At 36.4% G+C, this 23,599-nt stretch overlaps 1 protein-coding gene across 8 annotated transcripts in view; it reads right to left on the reverse strand.

Moving 5' to 3' along the window:
- Positions 1-23,599, reverse strand: part of MAST2 (microtubule associated serine/threonine kinase 2) — a 210,882-nt gene that overhangs the window by 113,420 nt on the left and 73,863 nt on the right. Inside the window, exon 1 of one of the 8 annotated variants that reach the window (XM_044770700.2) lies at positions 11,448-11,501. The exons of 6 other annotated variants lie outside the window; for them this stretch is intronic. In XM_044770700.2, coding sequence (XP_044626635.1) covers positions 11,448-11,486 — 39 coding nt within the window. In that variant the 5' untranslated portion in view covers positions 11,487-11,501. Of the gene's footprint in view, positions 1-4,735; positions 4,809-11,447; positions 11,502-23,599 lie in introns of those variants that run through there. One more of the 8 variants, XM_044770702.2, reaches the window with a different exon arrangement.

Below are 23,599 nucleotides of genomic sequence, written 5' to 3' on the forward strand. Positions count from 1 at the left end.
CCACAAACGAGTTTTGCCTGCTCACAGTCATGAGTCACTTAACGATGGGGATACATTCTGAGAAATGTGTGCCCAGGTGATTTCGTCGTTGTGTGAACATCACAGAGTGTACTTAACACAAACCTAGATGGTACAGCCTACTACACACCTAGGCCATATGGTACTAATCTTATGGGACCACCGTTGTATACGCAGTCTGTCATTGACCAAAACATTGTTACGTGATGCATGACTGTATACAAGTATGAATCCTTTTACATGAGGCTTCTTTCACTAGCATAGTGTTTTAGAAAATCATCCATGATGTTGCATCTAACAGCAGCAATATCCAATCATATGAATATACCACAGTTTATTTACCCTTTTTCCTACTAATGAACATTTGGGTTATTTCTAGTTTTGAGCTATTAACATTCCTGTACAAGTATTTTAATAGGTCTATGTTTCATTTGTCGTGAGTAAATACCTAAGAATGGAACTGCAGGGTCATAGGATAGGAGTATGTTTAGTGTTATAAGAAACTACCAGATCTTTTCCTAAAGTGATTATATCATTTTATACCCCCATTAGCAATGTATGAGAGTTTCCATTGCTCCACATTCTAGCTAATACTCAACTAATAAGAACTGTTCTACATTCACATCAAGAATTCCAAGTGCTCTACATTCATGCCTATATGACATCAGTATTTTAAACTTTAACCATTCTAGTCAGTGTGTAGTGATATCTCATTGTGGTTTTAATTTGCATTTTCCTGATGACTAATGATGCTAAGCATCTTTTCATGTGCTTATTAGCCACAAATATATATTCTTTTATGAAGTATCTTAAAATATTTGCCCCTTTTAAAACTGGGCTATTTATCTTTTTATTACTGAGTTTAAGAGTTCTTCATACATTCTAGATATAAGTCCTTTGTTAGACATGTTTCATTAATATTTTCTCCCAGTCTCTGGCTCACTTACTGAAGTTATTCAGTGGTGTCTTTTGATGAGCAAAAGTTTCTCATTTTGATGAAGGTCAATTTGTCAATATTTTTTTATGGTTAATGCTTTCTGTATCTTGTCTAAGAAAATTCTGCCACGCCAAGGACATAAAAATACTTTCCTATATTTTATTTCTAGATGCTTTATGGTTTTAGCCTTATGTTTAAATCTATGATCCATTCTGAATTAATTTTAGGGTAATATGTGAGATGGGATTAAGGTTCATTTTTTTCCATATGGATAGCTACTTATTACAGCACCATTTATTGCAAACATTATCTTTTCCCCAACAGATTGCTTTGGCACCTTTGTTGAAAATCAAATTATAATAGAATGGGCTATTTCTCGGTTCTCTACTACACTCTACTGATTTATTTTTCCACTCTATGCCAGCACCACACTTCCCTGATTCTGTAGCTTTATATTAAGTATTGAAGTCAGACCATGTAGTCCTTTAACTTTATTCTTCTCTTTCAAGATTGCTTTGAATATTCTAGATTCTTTGCATTTCCATGTAATTTTAGAATCAGAAAATTAATTTCTACAAAAAAGTATCCTGGGATTACAGACCAATTTGGAAAGAAATGATATCTTAATATTGAGTCTTGCAATCCATGAACATAGTATTTTTCCACGTACTTAGATATACTTTAATTAATCTAAATAATGTTTTACAGTTTTCAGCAAAAAGATCTTATACTTCTTGTGTTAAGCTTATCCCTAAGTAGATATTTTAGAAGCTATGGTAAATAAAATTTTTATTTCATTTTCTAATTGCTTGTTTCTAGTACAGGAATGCAATCAATTTTTATATATTGACTATGTATCCTACAACTTTACTAAATTCATTGTTAGTTGTAATGACTGTTTTGTAAATTCCTTAGGGTCTTTCTACATAAACAATCAAGTTCTCTATGAATAGAGTTTTACTTCTTTTCACTTTCTGGGATTGACTGTGGTAGACATCCTTGCCTGTTTCTCATCTGATCAGAGGAAAGACTTCAGTATTTTACCACCAAATACAATGTTAGCTGTAGGTTTTTCATAGATAACTTTTATCAAATTGATAAAGTTGCCTTCTATTCCCTATTTGTTTACAGTTTTTATCATGAATGGGTACTGATTTTGTCAAGTATTTTCTCTGCATATACTGACATGATCACATGGTTTTTCTCCTCCATTCTGTTAATGTGGTGAATTGCATTTCTGGGTCAAACCCAACTTTGTCAAATACACTGTTAGATTATCTTTGCTAATATTTTGTTAATGATTTTTTTACCTAACTTTATAAGGGATAATGGTCTCCAGTTTTATCATAATGCCTTTGTCAGATTTTGGTATCACAATTATACTGATCTCCTAAAACTGGCTGAGAAGTGTTCCTGCCTCTTCTATTTTCTGAAAGAGTTGGTATAAGATTGGTGTTATTTCTTCCTTAAATATTATATAGTTTTCACTAATAAAATCAACCAGGACTGGAGGGCTTTTATTTAGGATTTTTGCCTCCATGTTTGTTAATAAGTAAGACTGGCCTATGAAGGTCTTTCTCTTCTCAAATTGTCCTTGTCAGTTTTGGCATCACGGTTATACTGTTCTCATAAAAACATGCTAGGGGAGTGTGTCCTCTTTTTCTATTTTCTGAAACAATCTATATAAAACTGGGAATATCGTTCTTTTAACCTACATGACAGTTTTGACTTCTTGAATAGTTTTAACAGGTAACACGAAGTGGATTATACCTTGGGACAATAACAGCAAACAAAAATTCTATAAAATGCATATGTACCCTTCTCGGAATCCCTTTCGGACAGGAAAATGCATCCACGGAAATCCATTCCTTCTATCTTCCTTACTCACTCCTTGAACCTACACAAAAGCCTGTATTTGCAAGGCGGACGACCAGGGCTCAGATTAGTACATTCTATGCCAAGCTCTCTGGTATCATAAAGACACATCTAAGACAAAGTGGAACAAGAAGTGGTCTCCAATCAGATAAAGGTAGTCCAAGAAACAATGACTTCCCAATCCTCCCTTTCCCAGGGAATATTTATAGGAGGCTGAGGAGGAAAGCTGCACAATCAGGAAGTCCACCTGAGGTAAGAGCACAAGGTAAGTTAGGCAAATAACTATAATTTCTCTGACTCATCACCTTCTCTTAGAAACTAGGATGGTAATACCTGACAATATGTTACAATATCAGGTGAAGCCCGTCCCATTTAGCCTTCTCTGATCTACTAGTTATCTCTTGACTCTCCATATTCTTCACAATTTTCTGATTAGCATTCTGAACACATTCAAGTCTATCCCACCTTGAGACAAGAAAAAACAATTTCTGTTTATTACTACACATCCCTCTTCAACCACTGCCTCATCAATTCTTTTTCCCTTCACAGCCACCCTTCTTGAAGGAGTTGTCCACATTCACCATCTCCAATTTCTCACTTCCTATTCATTCTTTAACACACTGTAAATGTCTCCAGACCTTACCACCCCATTTAAACCATTCTTGTCGGGTTACCGATGGTCTCCATGTAAAGAACCTCCAGTGCATTTTCAATCCACCATTTCTTTTTTTGGCTTGACTGCCCAGCAGCATCTGACAGTATCGTTCATTCTTCTGTCTTGAAAGACTTTTCCTTCTATGAAACCATATTGTCCTATTTTTCCTATCTCTGAAAACACTACTTAAACACCTTTCTAGGCTCTTCCTTCATCATCTTAGACCCTTAAAATTCTGCCCGGAAACTCTCCTCTCTACACATATTTTACAGATGATTCTCATATTTATATCTCCATCCCAGATTTCTCTCCTGAGCTCTATAGTTTCATAGAACTACCTTATCCTTAATATGTCTAAAAACTCAACTTATCTTTGTACTCAATCTTCCTCCTCTTCCATTTTCCATTTCAGGAATGGCAGCACCAAACCCAGAGCCATGCTTGATTCTTCACTTTCTCTCACCCTACACATCCAATTATTCACCAAGCCTTGCCAATTCTACCTCCAAAATATCTATCTTTAGTCTGTCAATTTCACTTTATCTTTACTGACGTGTCCCGTAGTCCAAGCCAGCATCATCCTATAACTTTATCCTAACTGATCTCTCTTTAATTTAGTTTTGTTCCCCTTGATTTTTAATGTTATATCACTGTAAACATCATGTAACTAGAATCTGTTTTCTAGGTGACACTATGTGAGTTTAACAAAACAAATACTGCAATCTAAAAAATCTTTTTAAAATGCAGACCTGATGGGGTTATTTCTCTTCTTAAAATTCTTCAATGGGTAAAGTTTAAAATCTTGTCTGTAGCCTACAGGGCACTACCTCGTGGCTACTACCTACCTCTTTAGCATCATTTGCACAGTTCTCCAGTCTTGCCAGAGTTTTGATCTCTTACATATGCCAGACTCTCTCTCACCTTCAGTACTTCACACCTATTGTTCTCTCTGCCTGGAATACTTTACCTCTTTTTATGCATTCTTGGACCTTAGCTTAAACCTCATTTTCTCTAAGAAGATTTCCCTACACACAGTTTCCCCAGCCTACCTCTGTATAATTCCAACTCTACTGTAATTAGTTGCTTAATTGTCTGTTTTCTGGGACTGACTGTTAGCTCTGGAGGAGCAGAGATCAGTCTTGTTGACAATAACATTCCTAGCACGCAGCACAATAGCTGGTCTAGCAGGTACCAAACAAATATTTGACAAATAAATCCATGAATCAATCAAATAAGTAAATTATACTTACTATTATCATTATTATAAGGTTCACAATAGGGTCCTGCTCATTTGGAGTTACTTTGATGAAAACCGTCAACTGCAATTAGGTCAGCAAAAGAGGCTTTACTGGAGAAAGGATATACTCTTTAATCACTTATGTTATTTACTGACAGTCTTCTGGCTGGTCAAAAAGAATGCTTTCACGAGAGAAAAACATTACCTAACAAGGAAATCTATTTTAATACCATTTACTAACTGGCTTTAAAAGGAACATTATCTCCCAAAACAAGCATCTCCTCAGCTCTGGCTGCAAATAAATCTGCCGGAATGTACAAAAACCTCCCTTTCCTGTGTAGCAAATGTATCGTTACTACTGCTCTGGGCATTATGGTGTATTAGCTCCACTTATTCACGCTTGAGTGTGAGTCTATCTTGAGGTCAAGAGCCAAGGGGGAAATCAGTGGATATGCAGCTATGGTGCTTCTATGAAAGAAACTCTAATGTATTTCACTCTTCTTGTTCCATTTGTTTGTTCCATTAAATTCACATGTCATCACCCTGACAACAGGTTCCAATGATAGAGTACTTACATTATACAATAATAAGAAGAAATATGGGAAAGAACACAACTTTGAAGTTCAGAAAACTAGGTTCACGTTATGACTCTATAACATACAAGTTGTGTGGGCTGAGATTGCACATACCTCTAAGGCTCAGATACAGTGATTGTAAAGGTCAAATAAAATAATGCACATGAAAGTATTTTATTCTACAAAGTGTGACACAAATGATAGATGTGTTGTTCTCATATGAGTTTGAAGAATAGTAAAAGCTTGATGATACTAACAGGCTATTTCTACATGATATAAATAACTCAGGGCTCTGAGTCAGAAAAATATTCAAACACAGATCTACTGCTTCCTTTGCTCATAAAATCTTGGTCAGTCATTAAATCTCTCTAAATCTCATTCTTCTTATCTGCACACCTTAAGATAAAAATATATACTTTGGGGGCCAGCCCAGTGGCACAGCGGTTAAGTGTGCATGTTCTACTTCTCAGAGGCCCGGGGGTTGCCAGTTTGGATCCCGGGTACGGACATGGCACTGCTTGGTAAGCCAAGCTGTGGTAGGTGTCCCACATATAAAGTAGAGGGAGATGGGTACGGATGTGAGCTCAGGGCAGGCTTCCTCAGCAAAAAGAGAAGGATTGGCAGCAGATTTAGCTCAGGGCTAATTTTCCTTAAAAAAAAAAATCTACTTTGCCTATCTCATAAAAGTTATTCCAAAGCTAGCATAGGAAATACATTTAAAAGCTTAGAGTTTTCACATCAAAAGATGCTCCACATCATATGTCATTAGGGAAATGAAAATTAAAATAATGAGATACTACTATACATCTGTATGAATGGCCAAAATATGAAGCACTGACAACATCAAATGCTGGCAAGGATGCTATGGACAAATAAAAAGATCAGTGGTTGCCAAGGGTGGGGGCAGGGGTTGATGAACAGGCAGAGCACAGAGGAATTTTAGGGCAGTGAAAATACTCTGTATCATATTATAATGATGGATACATGTCATTACCTATTTATCCAAACCCACAGAATATACAACACCAAGAATGAAACCTAAAGTAAACTATGGACTTTCGGTGATTATAATGTGTCAATGTAGATCCATCTATGGTTAAAAAAAATTAAAATATATCATTCTAGTGAGTGATGTTGATAAAGGGGGAGGCTATGCATGTGTGGGGGTAGAGGGAATATAGGAAACCTCTGTTCCTTCCTCTCAATTTTATTGTAAACCTAAAACTGCTCTAAAAGATAAAATCTTTAAAAAAAAAATTGTGCCCACCCCTCACCATCAGCTTAGGTTTGAGTTTGGATTATCATAGTAATAAGGAGTTGCATTTTTCTAATCTGATCCACCTGCAGCAAGGTTCTAAGGCTACTAGAGGAGGTGCTATTCTCCAAAAACTCTGCCTCAAAACTCAAGGATATATTGTTTTGAGTCTAAAATTTTATTATTACCATTTTGGATCCCTCAAACCGACATACTTGGATACTGTCTGCCAAAGATGATATTTCCCTCTTTTCTTGAACTATATTCTAAAGTTGCAAAGAAAGCTGCATAATTCTAGAGAAATAACTACTCACTCCCTTTCACTTGCCCACAAAGCAAAAAAAAAGGTAGTATATACAAAATGAGATGGTGCTATTCACATGGGGAATCACTGTCTATATGCATTACTCATTATTCACAAGGACTAAACTCACCAAATATTTCCAAAGAAAGAACAAAGACCAAGTGTCCAAAGGCAGTAACCACTACCCCCACAAGTAAATATGCAAGCCAAGAGTCACAAGGCTGGTGCTTGTCCTTTATATCAACAGTCACCAGCATGGAGATGACTGTGGGTCAAAGCTGTCTCTGCCTGAGGCAGCTCCCTCCCTGAGACTTCCTCACACTTTCTATGTGAATTCTTACTCCTATTTATTTATTTATTTATTCATTCATTCATTCATTCATTTCTCTTTCACTGCAGGAGTAGCACTCTTCCCAGAGAAGGAAATTAACAGGCTCCAAGAAACATAACCTTCCACTCCAGTGGCAGTGGACAGAGGGTTGGGTTTTGGAGACAACTTCTCAACTAACATGTAAAATCAGGAGGGGAGAAAAAAGGCATTCTCCACCACTGAAAGACTAGATATATCTTTATAGAACTTGTAATTAAACCCCTAGAGTATGACTAATATAAATAACACTGTTTGGAGTGAGGGCAGGAGTGGAGAACAAGATTCTAGGGCCCACTCGGAATCCATTGATCATGACAATACCATCCTGTACTTCAGTCCCAATGGATGAAAGAAGACAACAAATATTTTTTAACTACTTATTGAAGTACAATATAAATACAGAAAAGTAATACATAAGCATACAACTCAAATTTTCACAAACTGAACATACTAGTGTATCCAATACCCAGATGTTTTTTAAAAAGAATATTACCATCAACCCAGAAGCATTCTCATGCCCCTTCTTCCAGTCACTACCTACACTCCCCAGGAAAATCATCACCCTGATTTCTAACTTTATAGAACAGTTTTGCTGTTTTGGCATTTTCTTTAAATGGATTATACAATATATACTCTTTTGTGATTAGCACTTGTATATATGTCTAATTCAAATCTCAGAAGGCAAAAGTAAATGGAGAAGTTACACTATTTGAAGAGATAATGGCTAAGAAATTTCCAAAATTGATAATAAATGAATATACATATATAGAAAGCATAATGTACCCCAAGTAGGATTTTCTTAAAAATCCAGACCAGGTAAATGATAGTAATACTAAAAAACACCAAAGACAAAAAATCTTAAGAGCCAGAGAATAAAATCCATAACCTTCAAAGGAATGACAATTAGAGCAGCAATATATTTCTCAACAGAATGATGGAAACCAAAAGATAAGCTGCATCCTAATACATACAAAAGTATGAGCGAAAATTACTACCAACATAAAATTGTGTACCCATACAAACTATCTTTCAAAGTCAAAGGTAAAATAAACACATTTAAATAAATATATGTTGTCATATGTTCTCCAAAATAATTAAGTACACCTGAACAATGGCACTTCAAGTACTCTCATTTTTGAACATCAAAGGCAGAGAAGTGGAGAAGAAACATTACACAGTTTTCGCCTGAGGGCAATAATTGTGACAGCATAAAAAAATATTCTCAGTTCAGAACCTAGGAAACTGGGTTCACTATTCAATGAAAAGCGATTACTGTGTCTGCCTTATGGGCAAATGTTTACTTAACACAGAAATGATGGTACTAGAGAGTTGATAATAAAAATCTGTTATGGTGGCTAGTCAGTTGACTTTTCAAAGTTAAAATAAAACCATCTCCCATAAAGTTGATTGGGAAGTAAGATAAAAATAAAAGAACCTCCTTCCATCCATAAAGAACTTCAACCTCAAATCTCTCTCCCTGCAAAAGCAGCAGGAAGATGAGAGCCAATTTATACCTAAGGAAGACCCAAACCTGAACTGCTCTTCAAGCAAAACAATGCCATTTCCTCCACAGGATGGAGGCTCCTCTAGTTTAAAAGAAAGATGCTCACATATAACCTCCCAGATGTCTAAAAGAACCCAGAGATGCTGTGGTGTGTGAATGTGAGGCTGAAACCACAACAGCTCTTTTGCTAATAAGTAGGAAGCCAGCTTGAGAACGAGGCCAAAATACAGCACAGGGAAGCTGAGCAAAAGACACTAGATTACCCAACTCTGAAACCCATCCAATCTCTGGATTTCCATATTTGTGAGTCAATACATTTCTTTAATATTTAAACCACTCAGAATCGACTTTTCTGTTACTTTCATTTCAGAGCATCCACAACTAGCCCAGCCACTTGCAAGTTGTCTGTCCTTGAGGGAGTCACTAAGCTTCACATATCTGAAAAAATGGCCAACCAGAAAATTCCCCACCACCTCCAATGCCTTCACCCACATCCCATCCATTAGATCCTCTTGCCTTTTTGACAACAACGGTCTCATAATTGGTCTTCCTGCAGTAGCTCTTGCCTCCATAGTCTACTCTGAATATGACAGTCGAATACAGAAACGGAGGCATTAAGAGTTTTTCAAAATTTGACCATGGTTATATGCCTCAAATGTGGCAGAACTATAATTTGAACCAATCTTCTGTTCCTTCTTTAAAATTATCTGCACCTGAAAATGCAGATAATACCTACTTGTTAACAACATCATGATGATCGAATGAGATGTAATGTATAGCCTAACAACCTGTGGACACAAGACAGGCACACAATAAACGCACTATTTATTATACTTCCCAGGAAACCTGGATAAGAAAGTTGGGGGACCAAAGCAGGCTGTATCTTGGCTGATTTTCTTGAAAATCTTTAGGAAGTCTAACTTATTAAGCAAAAAGCAGTTAGTGAGGCCCAAACATTCATTTGGATTCTCATCTAATCTGAGGTTACCTAGTAGATACCTGTTTGGCTGGGTACACTTCAGCTTTTGTGTTTTTATGTACATTACTCTAAAACTAACTTTTAAAGTTTTACATTGTAATTTACATGTTTAAAACAAATAATCTAAACTGGTGCTTTTTCAGCATTACTTCTGTTTCAGAATGTTCCAATGCAGTCTTCTGAAGAATAAACTTTAAATTAATAAAAATTTTTGGAAAAAAAAAAGGAGGCTGTAGGAAGACATCCTCCAGTGCTATCTAATCTGGCAATTTGGAACTCCTCCTGGATAGAAACAAAGACTCAAGAAAAAGGCATCGGTAAACAGGGTAGCAGATACTGGAGACTGACTTAGTCACTAGGGAGAAAATGAATGATTTAATGCAAAACAGGCACAATAATTGAAAATACTCCCTATCCAACAAATAGGATTCTCTTTCTGAATCCTGGCAACTAAAAAGAAATAAAGATATAAATAGGCAATGCAATTAAATGTGCTTATAGAGCCAGCCATTTTTTATTAGCAGCTACTTGAACACACATTACTATTTATAAGAAGTCTTCTGAGTACTTTACAAATACTTCTCAAAATATCTCCAAGAAATCAAATAACAAATCTCATCAGACCAATTGTACTAAGAGGAGAAATTAAAATAAGGCATTGACTTTTAAAGCCCAGTTATATTGAACAACTGCTGAAGATTCAGGGGATGTTCCCAGTGGGCTTTAAATGTTCACAATGCCATTAATAAGAAGCACAAATAAGAAGAACAACTATGAATATCATAATTTGTTTAAATTTTACCAAGCCTAAACATTTTCTTTGAGTATTTTAAAGAAACCAAAATAACGTTAATTCATGATAATTAAAAAGACGTGGGTGCTTCGTACAAAAAAAGTACTTAACAAATGTCAAACAAAATAAAAACAAATAGCTACATCTCAGGACAAACCTTCACAGGTTGATTTGATTAGCTCAGTGTGTTTTATACTGAAACCTTCACTACCTCAATCCCTAAAAACACTCAGTGAGGGACTAAATTAACCCAGCTTGCTCTTTATTAGTAAGACTAAGATGGGAAGATCTACCTTACAAAGCATGAAAAGATTAATCATCAAATTTGAAAGAACTGTGGTATGCACTCTTTTAGAGCGAAGGGCATTCATTAAAACTCAGGCGAAGGTTGTCTATAAGTCTACTTTCCCCTCATTGTTATACCTTACTTACCTATTCACGTGCCAAATTACCCAACACTTAAAAAGGAGAAGGCTTCCAAAACAGGTGTCGGATATATAGACTATATCGTATGCATGTATGCAAGGTGATCATTCAGAAAAGTCCTTAAAACTGTGTGTACAGTCAAACATATATTACATATATATGTGACAATTAAGGTGGGGGGAGGTGAGGAGGCACGCTTGGTGGTCAGGAACAGAATATGTTTACTGTAAACAATCTGTTAGTAGTAATGTCTGATGTCCAAAAATAGGCTTGCATCCTGCATAGGTCTGATTTAATTGTTCCACTCACTTCATATAATGTAAGTAAACCCAAGCAGCCTTTTTTCTATCAAAGTAAAAAAGTCTTAGACAATTTCTCTAATTACAACTATACATGATGGAATAAAGAGGCATTCTACCATGCCTCAATGAATTAAATGAAATTGAAGCAATCTGTTCAGTACGTTTTCAAAAGACACTAAGAGGAAGGAGATCAGTAAAAAGGCTTTCTGGTACTCACCTGTAACCCTCTCCTTCGTAGAATACTGGTATCATCCATAATAGATATCAGTCAATTACTTGTGCCTACTTGCTTACTGCTGGGTCTGAGGCAAACAATTCACCCCGTTCCCCACGCTGCGCCCACTAAGCACCGCTCCACTAAACCAGTTCTCTCCCGGTCCAGCGTGAGGAGACAATCACCGCCTCACATCAGAGCCACGTTTTTCTTCACAGCGGTACAGACTGATCTCATCTGAATCACCACCAAAATAGGGGAAAATATTTCATATTTGTTTTCCTTTTCCATCTATACCCCTTTGTTTGAAAATATTTGAAGTACCAAGAAAAGGACAAAGGTCCCAGAAAAAAATTCCAATCTTTGATATCCTGACTTCACTGCTTATTTAAAAGGTTTGGCAAACAAAACAAGAGTGTCTCCACCTACGGCTATTAAGCTTATAAAATCCATGTCACGTTTTCCTTTCCCAAAACAAAACCACTCCACATACGTTTTTTAAAAGATAACGATTCTTCAGAAACACAAAGAAAAACATATTATTCTGATGCCTGTATTTTAGGCTTAGGCTGATATAAAACCAGTTTTGTTTTGACTAAGTCGGCAAAATTCCTTTCATCCTTTGTATAGACAAAGCAAATGTCAGATTCTTTCGATACTGTCACAGGCTCTTTTGTTTCTTTATCTGTAGATACGCTGGTCTTCACTTCTTGGACTGTCACGAAAGCCTTTCTTCAGGAGCTTAGATCATTGCTAAGGTCGGTTTCTCTGCTCTTTTATGTCCTGGAGGGGGCTAGTACATGTGTGGTGAGTTCTGAGCATGGACGAATTCATTCATCTATTCATGCTGATAGTACTGTCACAGGAAAAGCTCCCCATTCCATCAGACTTCTAAAGAGCACAGCATGAAAAAGTCTGGAAAATTTTACCCAGGCTTTAATGATCTCAGAATCATTTCTTTGGTCCCTGGCTGCCATTTTCAAAGAGGGACTTCAGCCAAGTTTAAAAATGTTTCTAGTTTCCTAATTTATAACTTAAAAATATATATATATATATATACACATTTTTAGAGTTCAAGAATGAAAGGTTAGCTCTCATGATATGATTTTGTCACTTAAACACTCCATAAACAATGTTTTAAACTTTCCAATTTTATAGTAATTGCCACAATCCTAGTAAACACAGGGGGAAAAGCAAAGCAAGTTGGTGTTTTTCTAATAAGTCACAAAAAAATTGTTAGCAAAGGCATACTACATTTTTAGGAAGAGGATTAAATACATTATCTACCGATTCACAATCATTGTTCTTCAAACCATAGGACACGCTGCAAAAATTATTCACTCTCCAAAGGATTTCAGGAGATATTAATCCAAATTTCCTAATTTGACAAATAAAGGTATGTATAAAGCACCCTGAATCAGGCTGTTATACACTCTAAGGAGTAAATACAGCAATAACTCTAGGACAGATTCAGTCTGCACCCAACAAGGAGGAAAAGCTGCCACTCCCATAATTATGGCAGCTGCACCAACAGTCTGGGGCTTGAAGGAAGGCCTATTTACAAAATCTTTTCCTGGTCTTCTTACAACTGACTCCAGACACAAGAGCTAGCCATACTGCTGAAAATAGCACAGAAAGCAGGATCCATCGCCCTTTCATTCAGCAAAAAACTTCTAATCCTTAACACAACCAGTGTGGTCTTTCATTGTGGGAGCTAATAAATCCACATCTCCATGGGCTCCTTCCATCTGCTGCTTTAAGCAACTAACGGCTGGATTATGTCTATGGGGAAAACAAACATAAGACCTGAACAGACAGCTGATTTGCACAGGGTATGCTATCCACTGAGTGTCTGCAAAGCCACAGGCTTTTAAAGCTATAGAACCTCTCTGGCAAAATAGATTTTATTAACTAACTAAAACATATACGAGCAGAGAGGAGGCAGCAGTGAGCCTCTAACTCAGTCAACTCTGTAGAAATACACACGGGGCATGCTGATAAACTGTTCAGACCAGAGATTCAAAACTCAAACTCTTCATTCAATTACTAGTTCAGGAATCATTTATCATGCCAAGCACTGAGATGGGCATGGGAAAAGATTACCAAGATTAACATTACCCATAAACTAATAATTCTATTCTAGAAGAGCTCAAATCCAACGGGGAAGCCAAATACAAACAAGTAATTATGATACAATGTGAAAAGTTCTACATCAGAAGTATGACAAAGTGCTAAAGGAGTGTCAAAGAGGCCTCAATTCATTACACTGGGAAATCTACAATAAAGCTTCCAGTGGAAGTGCCATTTGCTCACCGAAAGTAATGTTATAGGAGTATCAGCCCTTGGCCAAGACAGTCTCCCTTTCCTAAAGTGTGTACAGCTTAAAAATCTTCAACCAGTCCTCACTATCTAAAAAGTTAAGTGGAAAACTCCTCCCCTTGGGCCAGCCCAGTGGCATAGTGGTTAAGTTTGCATGCTCCGCCTCAGCAGCCCAGGGTTCACAGGTTTGGATTGCAGCTGCGGACCTACACACTGTTCATCAAGCCACACTGTATGGCGTCCCACATACAAAACAGAGGAAGATTGGCAGGGATGTTAGCTCAGCAACAACCTTCCTCAAGCAAAAAGAGGAAGGCCAATCTTCCTCACCAAAAAAAAAAAGAAAACAAAATCTCCTCCTCCCCTTGGTATTCAAGGCACCCATAACCCTGAAACAATAAATTTTATCTTCACTACTACCTTACTGTAACCTTAGCCTTCCAATGAGAAAGAACAACGTACCGTTTCCTGAACACATCCCATCCTTTTCATTGCAAATTCTTTGTAGTTAAACAAGAATAAATCATCTACCTTATAAGACTGTTGAAAGGAATAATTTAAACAACATTTATCAATGCATCTTAACCTTTTTCGGTATCTCTAATGAAAGAGTAGAGTGCACCCTGCCCAGAATTTCCTCCCACATCTGATTTCTTTAAAGCCTCTTGTTTTGTTCTTAAAATTCATACAAATTTTGCCTTCTTCTCTCTAATCTAGTAAACATTTATTTTTTAATATGAAAATCACGTTTATAAATACTAATTAAATTGCAGGAGGCTAAGAAGAGTGGGAAGAAAATCAAGACTGTGAATGTTATTAAAGAAGCCAAGAAAAGAGTGTTCTGGGAGGGCTGAACAGTAAGAAATACTGTCAAAAGACCTATCACTAAAGCACACCCTTGAATTTACTGACTTGGAAGTCACTGGTGCCTTCTGGAAGAATAGCTTCAGGGGTAGATGGGTGAGAGGAGCAGAAGCCCAACTGCAGCAGGCTGCAGAATGAACAGGAGAGGAAATAAAGACAGCAAATCTAGACAACTCTTCTGGTTTCCAGTTAACTCTTTTCTATCTTTCACAGCCAAATTTCTCAAAAAAAAGAAAGTTATTCTTGAAAAGGTGTGCATGGCCTTCAGAGCATGAACAGAGACAATAGGAAGAATACTTCTTGCATTATAACAGAAGAAAAAGCAAGTACAGATAACCAAATATCTGTAACCTGAGATGTAAAGAAGCTAAAGAAGTTTCCAAATCACAGCTGTTTTCTCTTGTGAAATAAGAAGGAAATCAGCAGAGAGCAAAGAGATCAGAGATTTGAGAAAAGCAAAAAAATTTTGAAAGAGGTAATGTGGAGAACAAGAAGATAAGTTAATTAAAGAAAAAGTAGGATTGGCGAGGAATATTGAGGACTGATGGACAGACATTATTCATCATAATTTTATAGGGCCACCAATCTGCTCCATGTGTGGCTTTCTTCAGTAGGCTACAGTAACACAAAGGCAAAAGTTTTATCAGATAGATTTACCAGACAGGCTGACAAAAAATGGGGCAAAAGATTTACGACACTGACTAACGAGTTAGAGAGTTAATGGACCATAGAATCAAAGCTAAAAATGAAGGAAAGTAAAGATTAAAGGACAGGAAGAAATTAGAAAGATCTACTAGAGGTCCTGAGAAGCATAAGAACTGATATCCTTTAAGAATAACTAAATGAGGGAGCTGAAAACCTATCAAGTTGTAGTGAGGAGGTTATCCAGCATTATGGTTTAAGTGGGGGAACATTTGAGAGGTATGACAAGGCACAGAGTATGGTCCTGAAGAGAGTGCTTACATGGACTAGAAATGATGATGATGAGGTCAAGCGACTATGATGCCAGGAAATTGGCAGGATCTACATGGTTGCTGAAGATAAAAATAATAAAGATGATGGCAGGAGTTGGGAGGAGTAGGAAGACTTATGCCTGATGACAGTATCTAACATGAAAGGGGAGAATAATTAGAAGGTTAGTAAACAGAGAAGCCAGGAAGAGATGGGTTTAGACATAAGGACTGCTAAGAAAAACTACCCTAACAGTTCATATTGAATCTTGCTTCAAATAAATTTTATTTATAAATGGATGTGCTAATTTAACTGAAATCCCTTATTTTATAACTGAATAAATTAGGACCCAAGAAGGGAATATAACCTGCTTAGAAATTATATAGTAGGAACTTGAACCCATGTTTATGCTAGAACATGTAGCTTTAACTGAACAGAACAGATGGAGGAGAGCTTCCTGTCCTGGAAAGGATGAGTAGAACATTTTCATCAACTTCTCTGCTATACATTAATTTGGTGTTAATAAGACTATTTGGCAATGACTAGGTAAAAACTAGAACATCTGCAGAAATAAATAAAATTAAATACATAAATTTTCAGAATAGGTTGCATCTATGTATATTCTCAACATAAACTATCCTTTCATTGATCAGAAAGTGAATAAAATATCTTACAACTAATCCCATTTAGTGAAAAGCTATAAGGGGGAGCTTTATGTGGCAAACAAGCCAAGGTAAGCACAAGGAGAAAATTTTGTTACAAAACCTAAGGCCTGAAGGGAGTCTAGAGACTTTTTCACCATTCACTATGACACTATCTCTATTGCTCTCATAGTCACTGCTGGTGGCACTGCACACAGTGCAGAGCACAGAACCTGAAACCTCTATAGCTCATGGTAAATTCTCAACAAAGGATTCTTTTTTATTTGTTGCTTATATAGAAACTCCATTAATCAAGTAAAATTCCTTAATTTTACAGAGGAAAACTATGCTCCTCAGAGTAGAAGACAATAATTTTCCTGATACCCCTATTTTATAATTTGCATAGGTTTACAGTTAAGTTTCCTCACTCAAACCTCTTAGGAAATCACTGTCTTTTAAAGTAATCCTCCTTTCACTCACTTATTCCACAAATTAAGTATCCTCCATGCACCAGTTGCTATTTGGGTTCTAGAGATACAACTGTTAATAAAATAGATAAAAACGTCTGATTTCTTGGAGCTTACATTCAACTGGCTATAGGCAGATATTAAACAAGAAAATGAATACATAAAATACACAGTATGTTAGAAGATGATAAAAGCAATGAAGAAAAATAAAGTAGGTAAGGGAAAAGAAATTTGGGAGGGAATTTTCAAGCAAATTTGATATTTAAGATATTAAACATATAGATGAAAAAGCTATTCTAATATTGAAGCAAAATGAATACTTGAATCAGGTACTAAATGCCCTCGCTAAAGTATTAAGGTTACTCCCCACATGTGATGCACGTCTCCTCCCCAGCCCAGCTCACCACCGTACCCTGAAGACAGTACATATACAGACATGCACCATCAAGCATTCTTACATAAAGAACCAGATCTAGAGGTAAATTCTCCTCCACTTAAATATAAAACATTGTCCCAGGACTGATGTTTCTCTGCAACTCCTCAATATAACCGCTTATTTATTTTACAACTCTTCTAACTTAAAACCAATTAGACAATGTTATCTTTTCAAAATACAGACATTTTTTTGACGTTGAGAAACAAACCAACCAAACAAAACCACATGTAATGTCCAAAGCATAAAGCATCTTGTTAATGAAACAGGAATCTGGAGAAGTGCAAGTGAAAGGAGAGAAGAAAACGAACAAAACATCTGATAAAAATAAGATGGGCAGCTGCAAAAGGCCTCACATTGTCAATTCCACCAGAGTTAAGGTATAGCTTGTCAGAAAAGGTTTTCCTAAGACTTTTTACATGAGAAGGAGCCATATATTCGTTCCATTTACTCATTTACATGTTTGCTCAACAAACACTAATTAGGAGTTTACTATGTACCAGGCCCTATATCCTTACAACTGCCTCCCAAGAAGCTCACACTGAAGGGAGACAAATTAATAACAATGATGCTGCATCGTGTCACATTCTCAGAATACAGAGAGCTTTTCCTTCCTCCAAAGGGATTCAAGATCAATCCAAGCTAAACTTCTGAAGTCCAAGAGAAGCCAAAGATCAGAAACTGTAAGGAATAAGGTGAGTGAAACTAGTAATGTTAGTCTCAAATTAGGTTCATGAAGCGATCATTACCAGAATAAAAGTTCAGTGTTTAAAATAACTAAGTCCTAGCCAGATCAATAGGCAAGAAAAGGATATAAAAGGCAGATTGGAAGAAATGAAACTGTCCTATCTGAAGATGACATGATTGCCATGTAGAAAAGTATCACAGGATAGAAGACCAATGCACAAAAAAAGTACTTCTAACTACTAGCAACAGACATGTGGAAACTAAAATATAAAATACAGTAATACCATTTACAATCACAAAAAAAGATTTTGCCTCACTTCTTTTTTCCATTTGACCTCTCTTAATTTTCAGCCCCACTTGAAATGAATTACCAGAGCTGAGGGACTAAGACTGCCCATGGCAAAGAACATGAAAATACATGATGAAATATTTAGGTATAAATCTAACAAAATATATACAAAACATGCATGCTGAAAATTACAAAATGCTGATTAAAGAAATCAAAGAAGATCTCAACAAATGGAGAGACATACTGTATTAAAGGGTTAGAAGACTAATAGTAAAAATGCCTATTCTCTCAAAATTTATCTTTAGGCTTAATGCAACGCCTATCAAAATCCCATCAAGACTTTTGTAGATATAAACAAACTTATTCGAAAATTTATATGAAAAGGAAAAGGAACTAGACAGCCAAAACAATTCTGAAATAAAAGGCTAAAGTGTAAGGAACAACTTTAACCAATGTTAAGATTTAGGAATAGTCTCACAGGCCAAAGGAACAGAATAGAGAAACCCGAAATAGACCAACACAAATATGCCCTATTTATTTTTGACAAAGGTGTAAAAGCAATTCAATGGAGAAAGGATAGATCTTTCAATAAATTGTGCTGGAGTAACTGGCTATCCATAGGCAAGTAAATAAATATATAAACAAATCTCAACCTACATCTCACAACATATGCAAAACTTAATTCAAAATGTATCGTGGATTTAAATGTAAAATTAAAAACTTTTATAAGTTTTTAAAAGTTTTAAAAGTTTAAAAGTTTTTTAAAAGTTTAAAAGTTTGAAAATAAAACTTTTATAAGAAAACATAGAACATAATCTCCAGGACGTAGGGATAGACAAAGAGTTCTTACACATGACATCAAGAGTATAACCCATAAGAGCCAGCACTCACAGCCTAGCAGTTAAAGTTCAGCATGCTCCACTTCAGCAGCTGAGGATCGGTTCCAAGGTGCAGAACTACACCACTCGCCGGGCAGTAGCCATGCTATTGCGGTGGCTCACAAAGAACAGGAAGAACTTACAACGATACACAACTACGTATGGTGGCTGTGGGAGGGTGGGGAGGAAGAAAAAAGGAGGAAGATTCGCAAATGTTAGCTTAGGGCAAATCTTCCCCTACAAAAAAAACACACAGTAAAATCAATAAAAGGAAAAGTTAGTAAATTGAACTTCATCAAAATTACAGAATTTTGCTCTTCAAAAGACTGTTAAGAGCAGGTGGATGGATTAAAAACAAGACCCAACAACATGCTGCCTCCAGGAAACACATCTCAGCTCTAAAGACAAACACTGGCTCAGGGAGAAGGAATGAAAGACAATACTCCAAGCTACTGGCAAACAAAAGAAATTAGGTATTGCCATACTTATATCAGAGACAGCAAACTTCAAGATAAAAAAGGCAATGAGAGACAAAGAGGGGCAGTATATAATGATAGAAGTGACACTCCACCAAGAGGACATAACACCTATAAATATATATGCACCTAACATAGGAGTACCAAAGTACATAAAGCAACCACTAAAAGGCCTAAAAGGACAAATTAACAGCAACATGATAATGAGAGGTGACCTCAACACCCCACTTACATCAATGGACAGATCATCTAGACAGAAAATCAACAAGGAAATAGTGGAATTAAATGAAAAACTAGACCACATGGACTTAATAGATGCACATACAACACTTCATCCACAAACAGCAGAATATACATTCTTCTCAAGTGCACAGGGAACATTCTCAAAGATAGACCATAAGCTGGGAAACAAGGAAAGCCTCAATATAAGTAAGAAAACTGAAATAACATCAATTATCTTTTCTGACCATAATGCTATGAAACTAGAAATCAACTACAAGAGAAATGCTAGGAAAGTGCCAAACATGTGGAGACTAACAACAAGCTACTGAACAACCAACGGATCACTGAAGAAATTAAAGGAGAAATCAAGGAATATCTGCAGACAAATGAAAATGAAAATACACCATACCAACTCATATAGGATGCAGCAAAAGCAGTCCCAAGAGGGAAATTCATACCAATACAGGCCCATCTTAACAAACAAGAAAAATCTCAAATAAGGAATCTTAAACTAAACCTAACAGAAGTAGAAAAAGAGGAATAAACAAAGCCCAAAGACAGCAGACTGAGGGAAATAATAAAAATTAGAGCAGAAATAAAAGGAATTGAAACAAACACAAAAAACAGTACAAAGGATCAATGAAACTAAAAGCTGGTTCTTTGAGAAGATATACAAATTGAAAAAACCTTAGCCAGACTCACTAAGAAAAAAAGAGAGAAGGTTCAAATAAATAAAATTAGAAAAGGAAAAGGAGAAATTACAACAGATACCACAGAAACACAAAGGACTATAAGAGAATACTATGAAGAGCTAGATGCCAACAAATTGGACAATCTAGAAGAAATGGATAAATTCTTAGACTCACACAACTTCCAAAAACTGAATCAAGAGGAAGTAAAGAATCTTGAATAGACCAATTACAAGTAAAGAGATTGAAACAGTAATCAAAACCCCCCAAAAATACAAGTCAACGACCATATGGTTTGTCAGGAGAATTCTACCAAACATTCAAAGAAGATTTAGTACCTATTCTCCTCAAACTATTCCAAAAAATTGAAGAGAATGGAACACTTCCTAACACATTTTACAAGGCCAACATCAACCTGATCCCAAAGCCGGGCAAGGACAACACAAAGAAGGAAAATTACAGGCCCATATCACTGATGAAAATAGATACAAAAATCCTCAACCAAAGATTGCCAAACCAAATATAGTAATACATTAAAAGGATCATACACCATGATCAAGTGGGATTTATACCAGGGTTGCAGGGACGGTTCAACATCTGCAAATTAATCAATGTGATAACACCACATCAACAAAATGAGGAATAAAAACCACATGATTATCTCTGAGAATGCAGAGAAAGCATTTGACAACATCCAACATTCATTTATGACAAAAACTCTCAATAAAATGGGAAGAGAAGAAAAGAACCTCAACATAATAAAGGCCGTATATGACAAACCCACAGCCAATATCATACTCAACGGGGAAACACTGAAAGCCATCCCTCTGAGAACGGGAACAAGACAAGGATGCCCACTCGCACCACTCTTATTCAACACAATACTGGAGGTTTGGACGAGAGCAACTAGGCAAGAACAAGAAATAAAAGGTATCCAAATTGACAAAGAGGAAGTGAAATCCGTGCTGTTTGCAGACAATACGATTTTATATATAGAAAACTCTAAAGAATCCCTCAGAAAACTATTAGAAATAATCAACAACTACAGCAAAGTTGCAGTGTAGAAAATCAACTTACAAAAATCTGTTGCATTTCTATACTTTAATAATGAACTAACAGGAAGAGACCTCAAGAATACAATCCCATTTACAATTGCAACAAAAAGAATAAAATATCTAGGAAGAAATTTAACCAAGGCGGTGAAAGACCTATACAACAAAAACTATAAGACATTATTGAAGGAAATCAAAGATGACATAAAGAAATGGCAAGATATCCATGCACACGGATTGGAAGAATAAACATACTTAAAATGTCCATATTATCAATCTATAGATTCAATACAATCCCAATCAGAATCCCAATGACATTCTTTACAGAATTAGAACAAAGAATCCTAAAATTCATATGGGGCAACAAAAGACCCCGAGTTGCTAAAGCAGTCCTGAGAAAAAAGAACAAAACGGGAGGCATCACAATCCCTGACTTCAAAACATACTACAAAGCTACAGTAATCAAAACAGCACGGTACAAAAACAGGTGCACAGATCAATGGAACAGAATTGAAAGCCCAGAAATAAAACCACACATCTATGGACAGCTTATCTTTGACAAAGGAGCTGAGGGCATACAATGGAGAAAAGAAAGTCTTTTCAACAAATGGTGCTGGGAAAACTGGAAAGCCATATGTAAAAGAATGAAAATTGACCATTTTTTTTTCACCATTCACCAAAATAAACTCAAAATGGATCAAAGACCTAAAGGTGAGACCTGAAACCATAAGGCTTCTAGAAGAAAACGTAAGCAGTACACTCTGACATCAGTATTAAAAGGATCTTTTCGGACACCATGTCTTCTCAGACAAGGGAAACAATAGAAAGAATAAACAAATGGGACTTCATCAGATTAAAGAGCTTCTTCAAGGCAAATGAAAACAGGATTGAAACAAAAAAACAACCCACTAACTGGGAAAAAATATTTGCAAGTCATATATCTGACAAAGGCTTAATATCCATAATATATAAAGAACTCTCACAACTCAACAACAAAAAATCAAACAACCCAATCAAAAAATGGGCTGGAGACATGAACAGACATTTCTCCAAAGAAGATATACGGATGGCCAATAGGCACATGAAAAGATGCTCATCATCACTGATCATCAGGGAAATGCAAATCAAAACTACACTAAGATATCACCTTACACCCGTTAGAATGACAAAAATATCTAAAACTAATAGTAACAAATGTTGGAGAGGTTGTAGAGAAAAAGGACCCCTCATACACTGCTGGTGGGAATGCAAACTGGTGCAGCCACTATGGAAAACAGTATGGAGATTCCTCAAAAAATTAAAAATAGAACTACCATACGATCCAGCCATTCCACTACTGGGTATCTATCCAAAGAGCTTGAAGTCAGCAATCCCATATTGTGCCCCAATGTTCATTGCAGCATTATTTACAATAGCTAAGACGTGGAAGAAACCTAAGTGCCCATCAACAGATGAATGGATAAAGAAGATGTGGTATATATACACAATGGAATAGTACTCAGCTGCAAAACAGAGTAAAATCATTCCATTTGCAAAAACATGGATGGACCTTGAGAGAATTATGTTAAGTGAAATAAGCCAGCTAGAGAAGGATAATCTCTGTATGACTCCAGTCATATGAGGAATTTAAAAATGTGGACTAAGAGAACAGTTTAGTGGATACCAGGGGAAAGGTGGGGTGGGGGGTGGGCACAAAGGGTGAAGTGGTGCACCTACAACGTGACTGACAAACATTAATGTACAACTGAAATTTCACAGGATTGTAACCTATCATTAACTCAATTAAAAAATATATATATATATACTATAGGGGCCGGCCCTGTGGCCGAGTGGTTAAGTTCGCACACTCCGCTGCAGCGGCCCAGGGTTTCGCTGGTTTGGATCCTGGGCGCGGACATGGCACCACTCATCAGGCCAGACTCAGGCGGCATCCCACATGCCACAACTAGAAGGACACACAACTAAAATATACAACTATGTACTGGGGGGATTTGGGGATAAAAAGCAGAAAGAAAAAAAAAGAAGATTGGCAACAGTTGTTAGCTCAGGTGCCAATCTTTTAAAAATATATATATATATACTACAAAGTTATAGTAATCAAAACAGCATGGTACTGGTACAAAAACAAACACACAGATCAATGGAACAGAATTGAAAGCCCAGAAATAAAACCACACACCTACGGAC

The sequence above is a fragment of the Equus asinus genome, chromosome 5, assembly GCF_041296235.1.
Source record: "Equus asinus isolate D_3611 breed Donkey chromosome 5, EquAss-T2T_v2, whole genome shotgun sequence".
Classification (NCBI taxonomy): domain Eukaryota; kingdom Metazoa; phylum Chordata; class Mammalia; order Perissodactyla; family Equidae; genus Equus; species Equus asinus.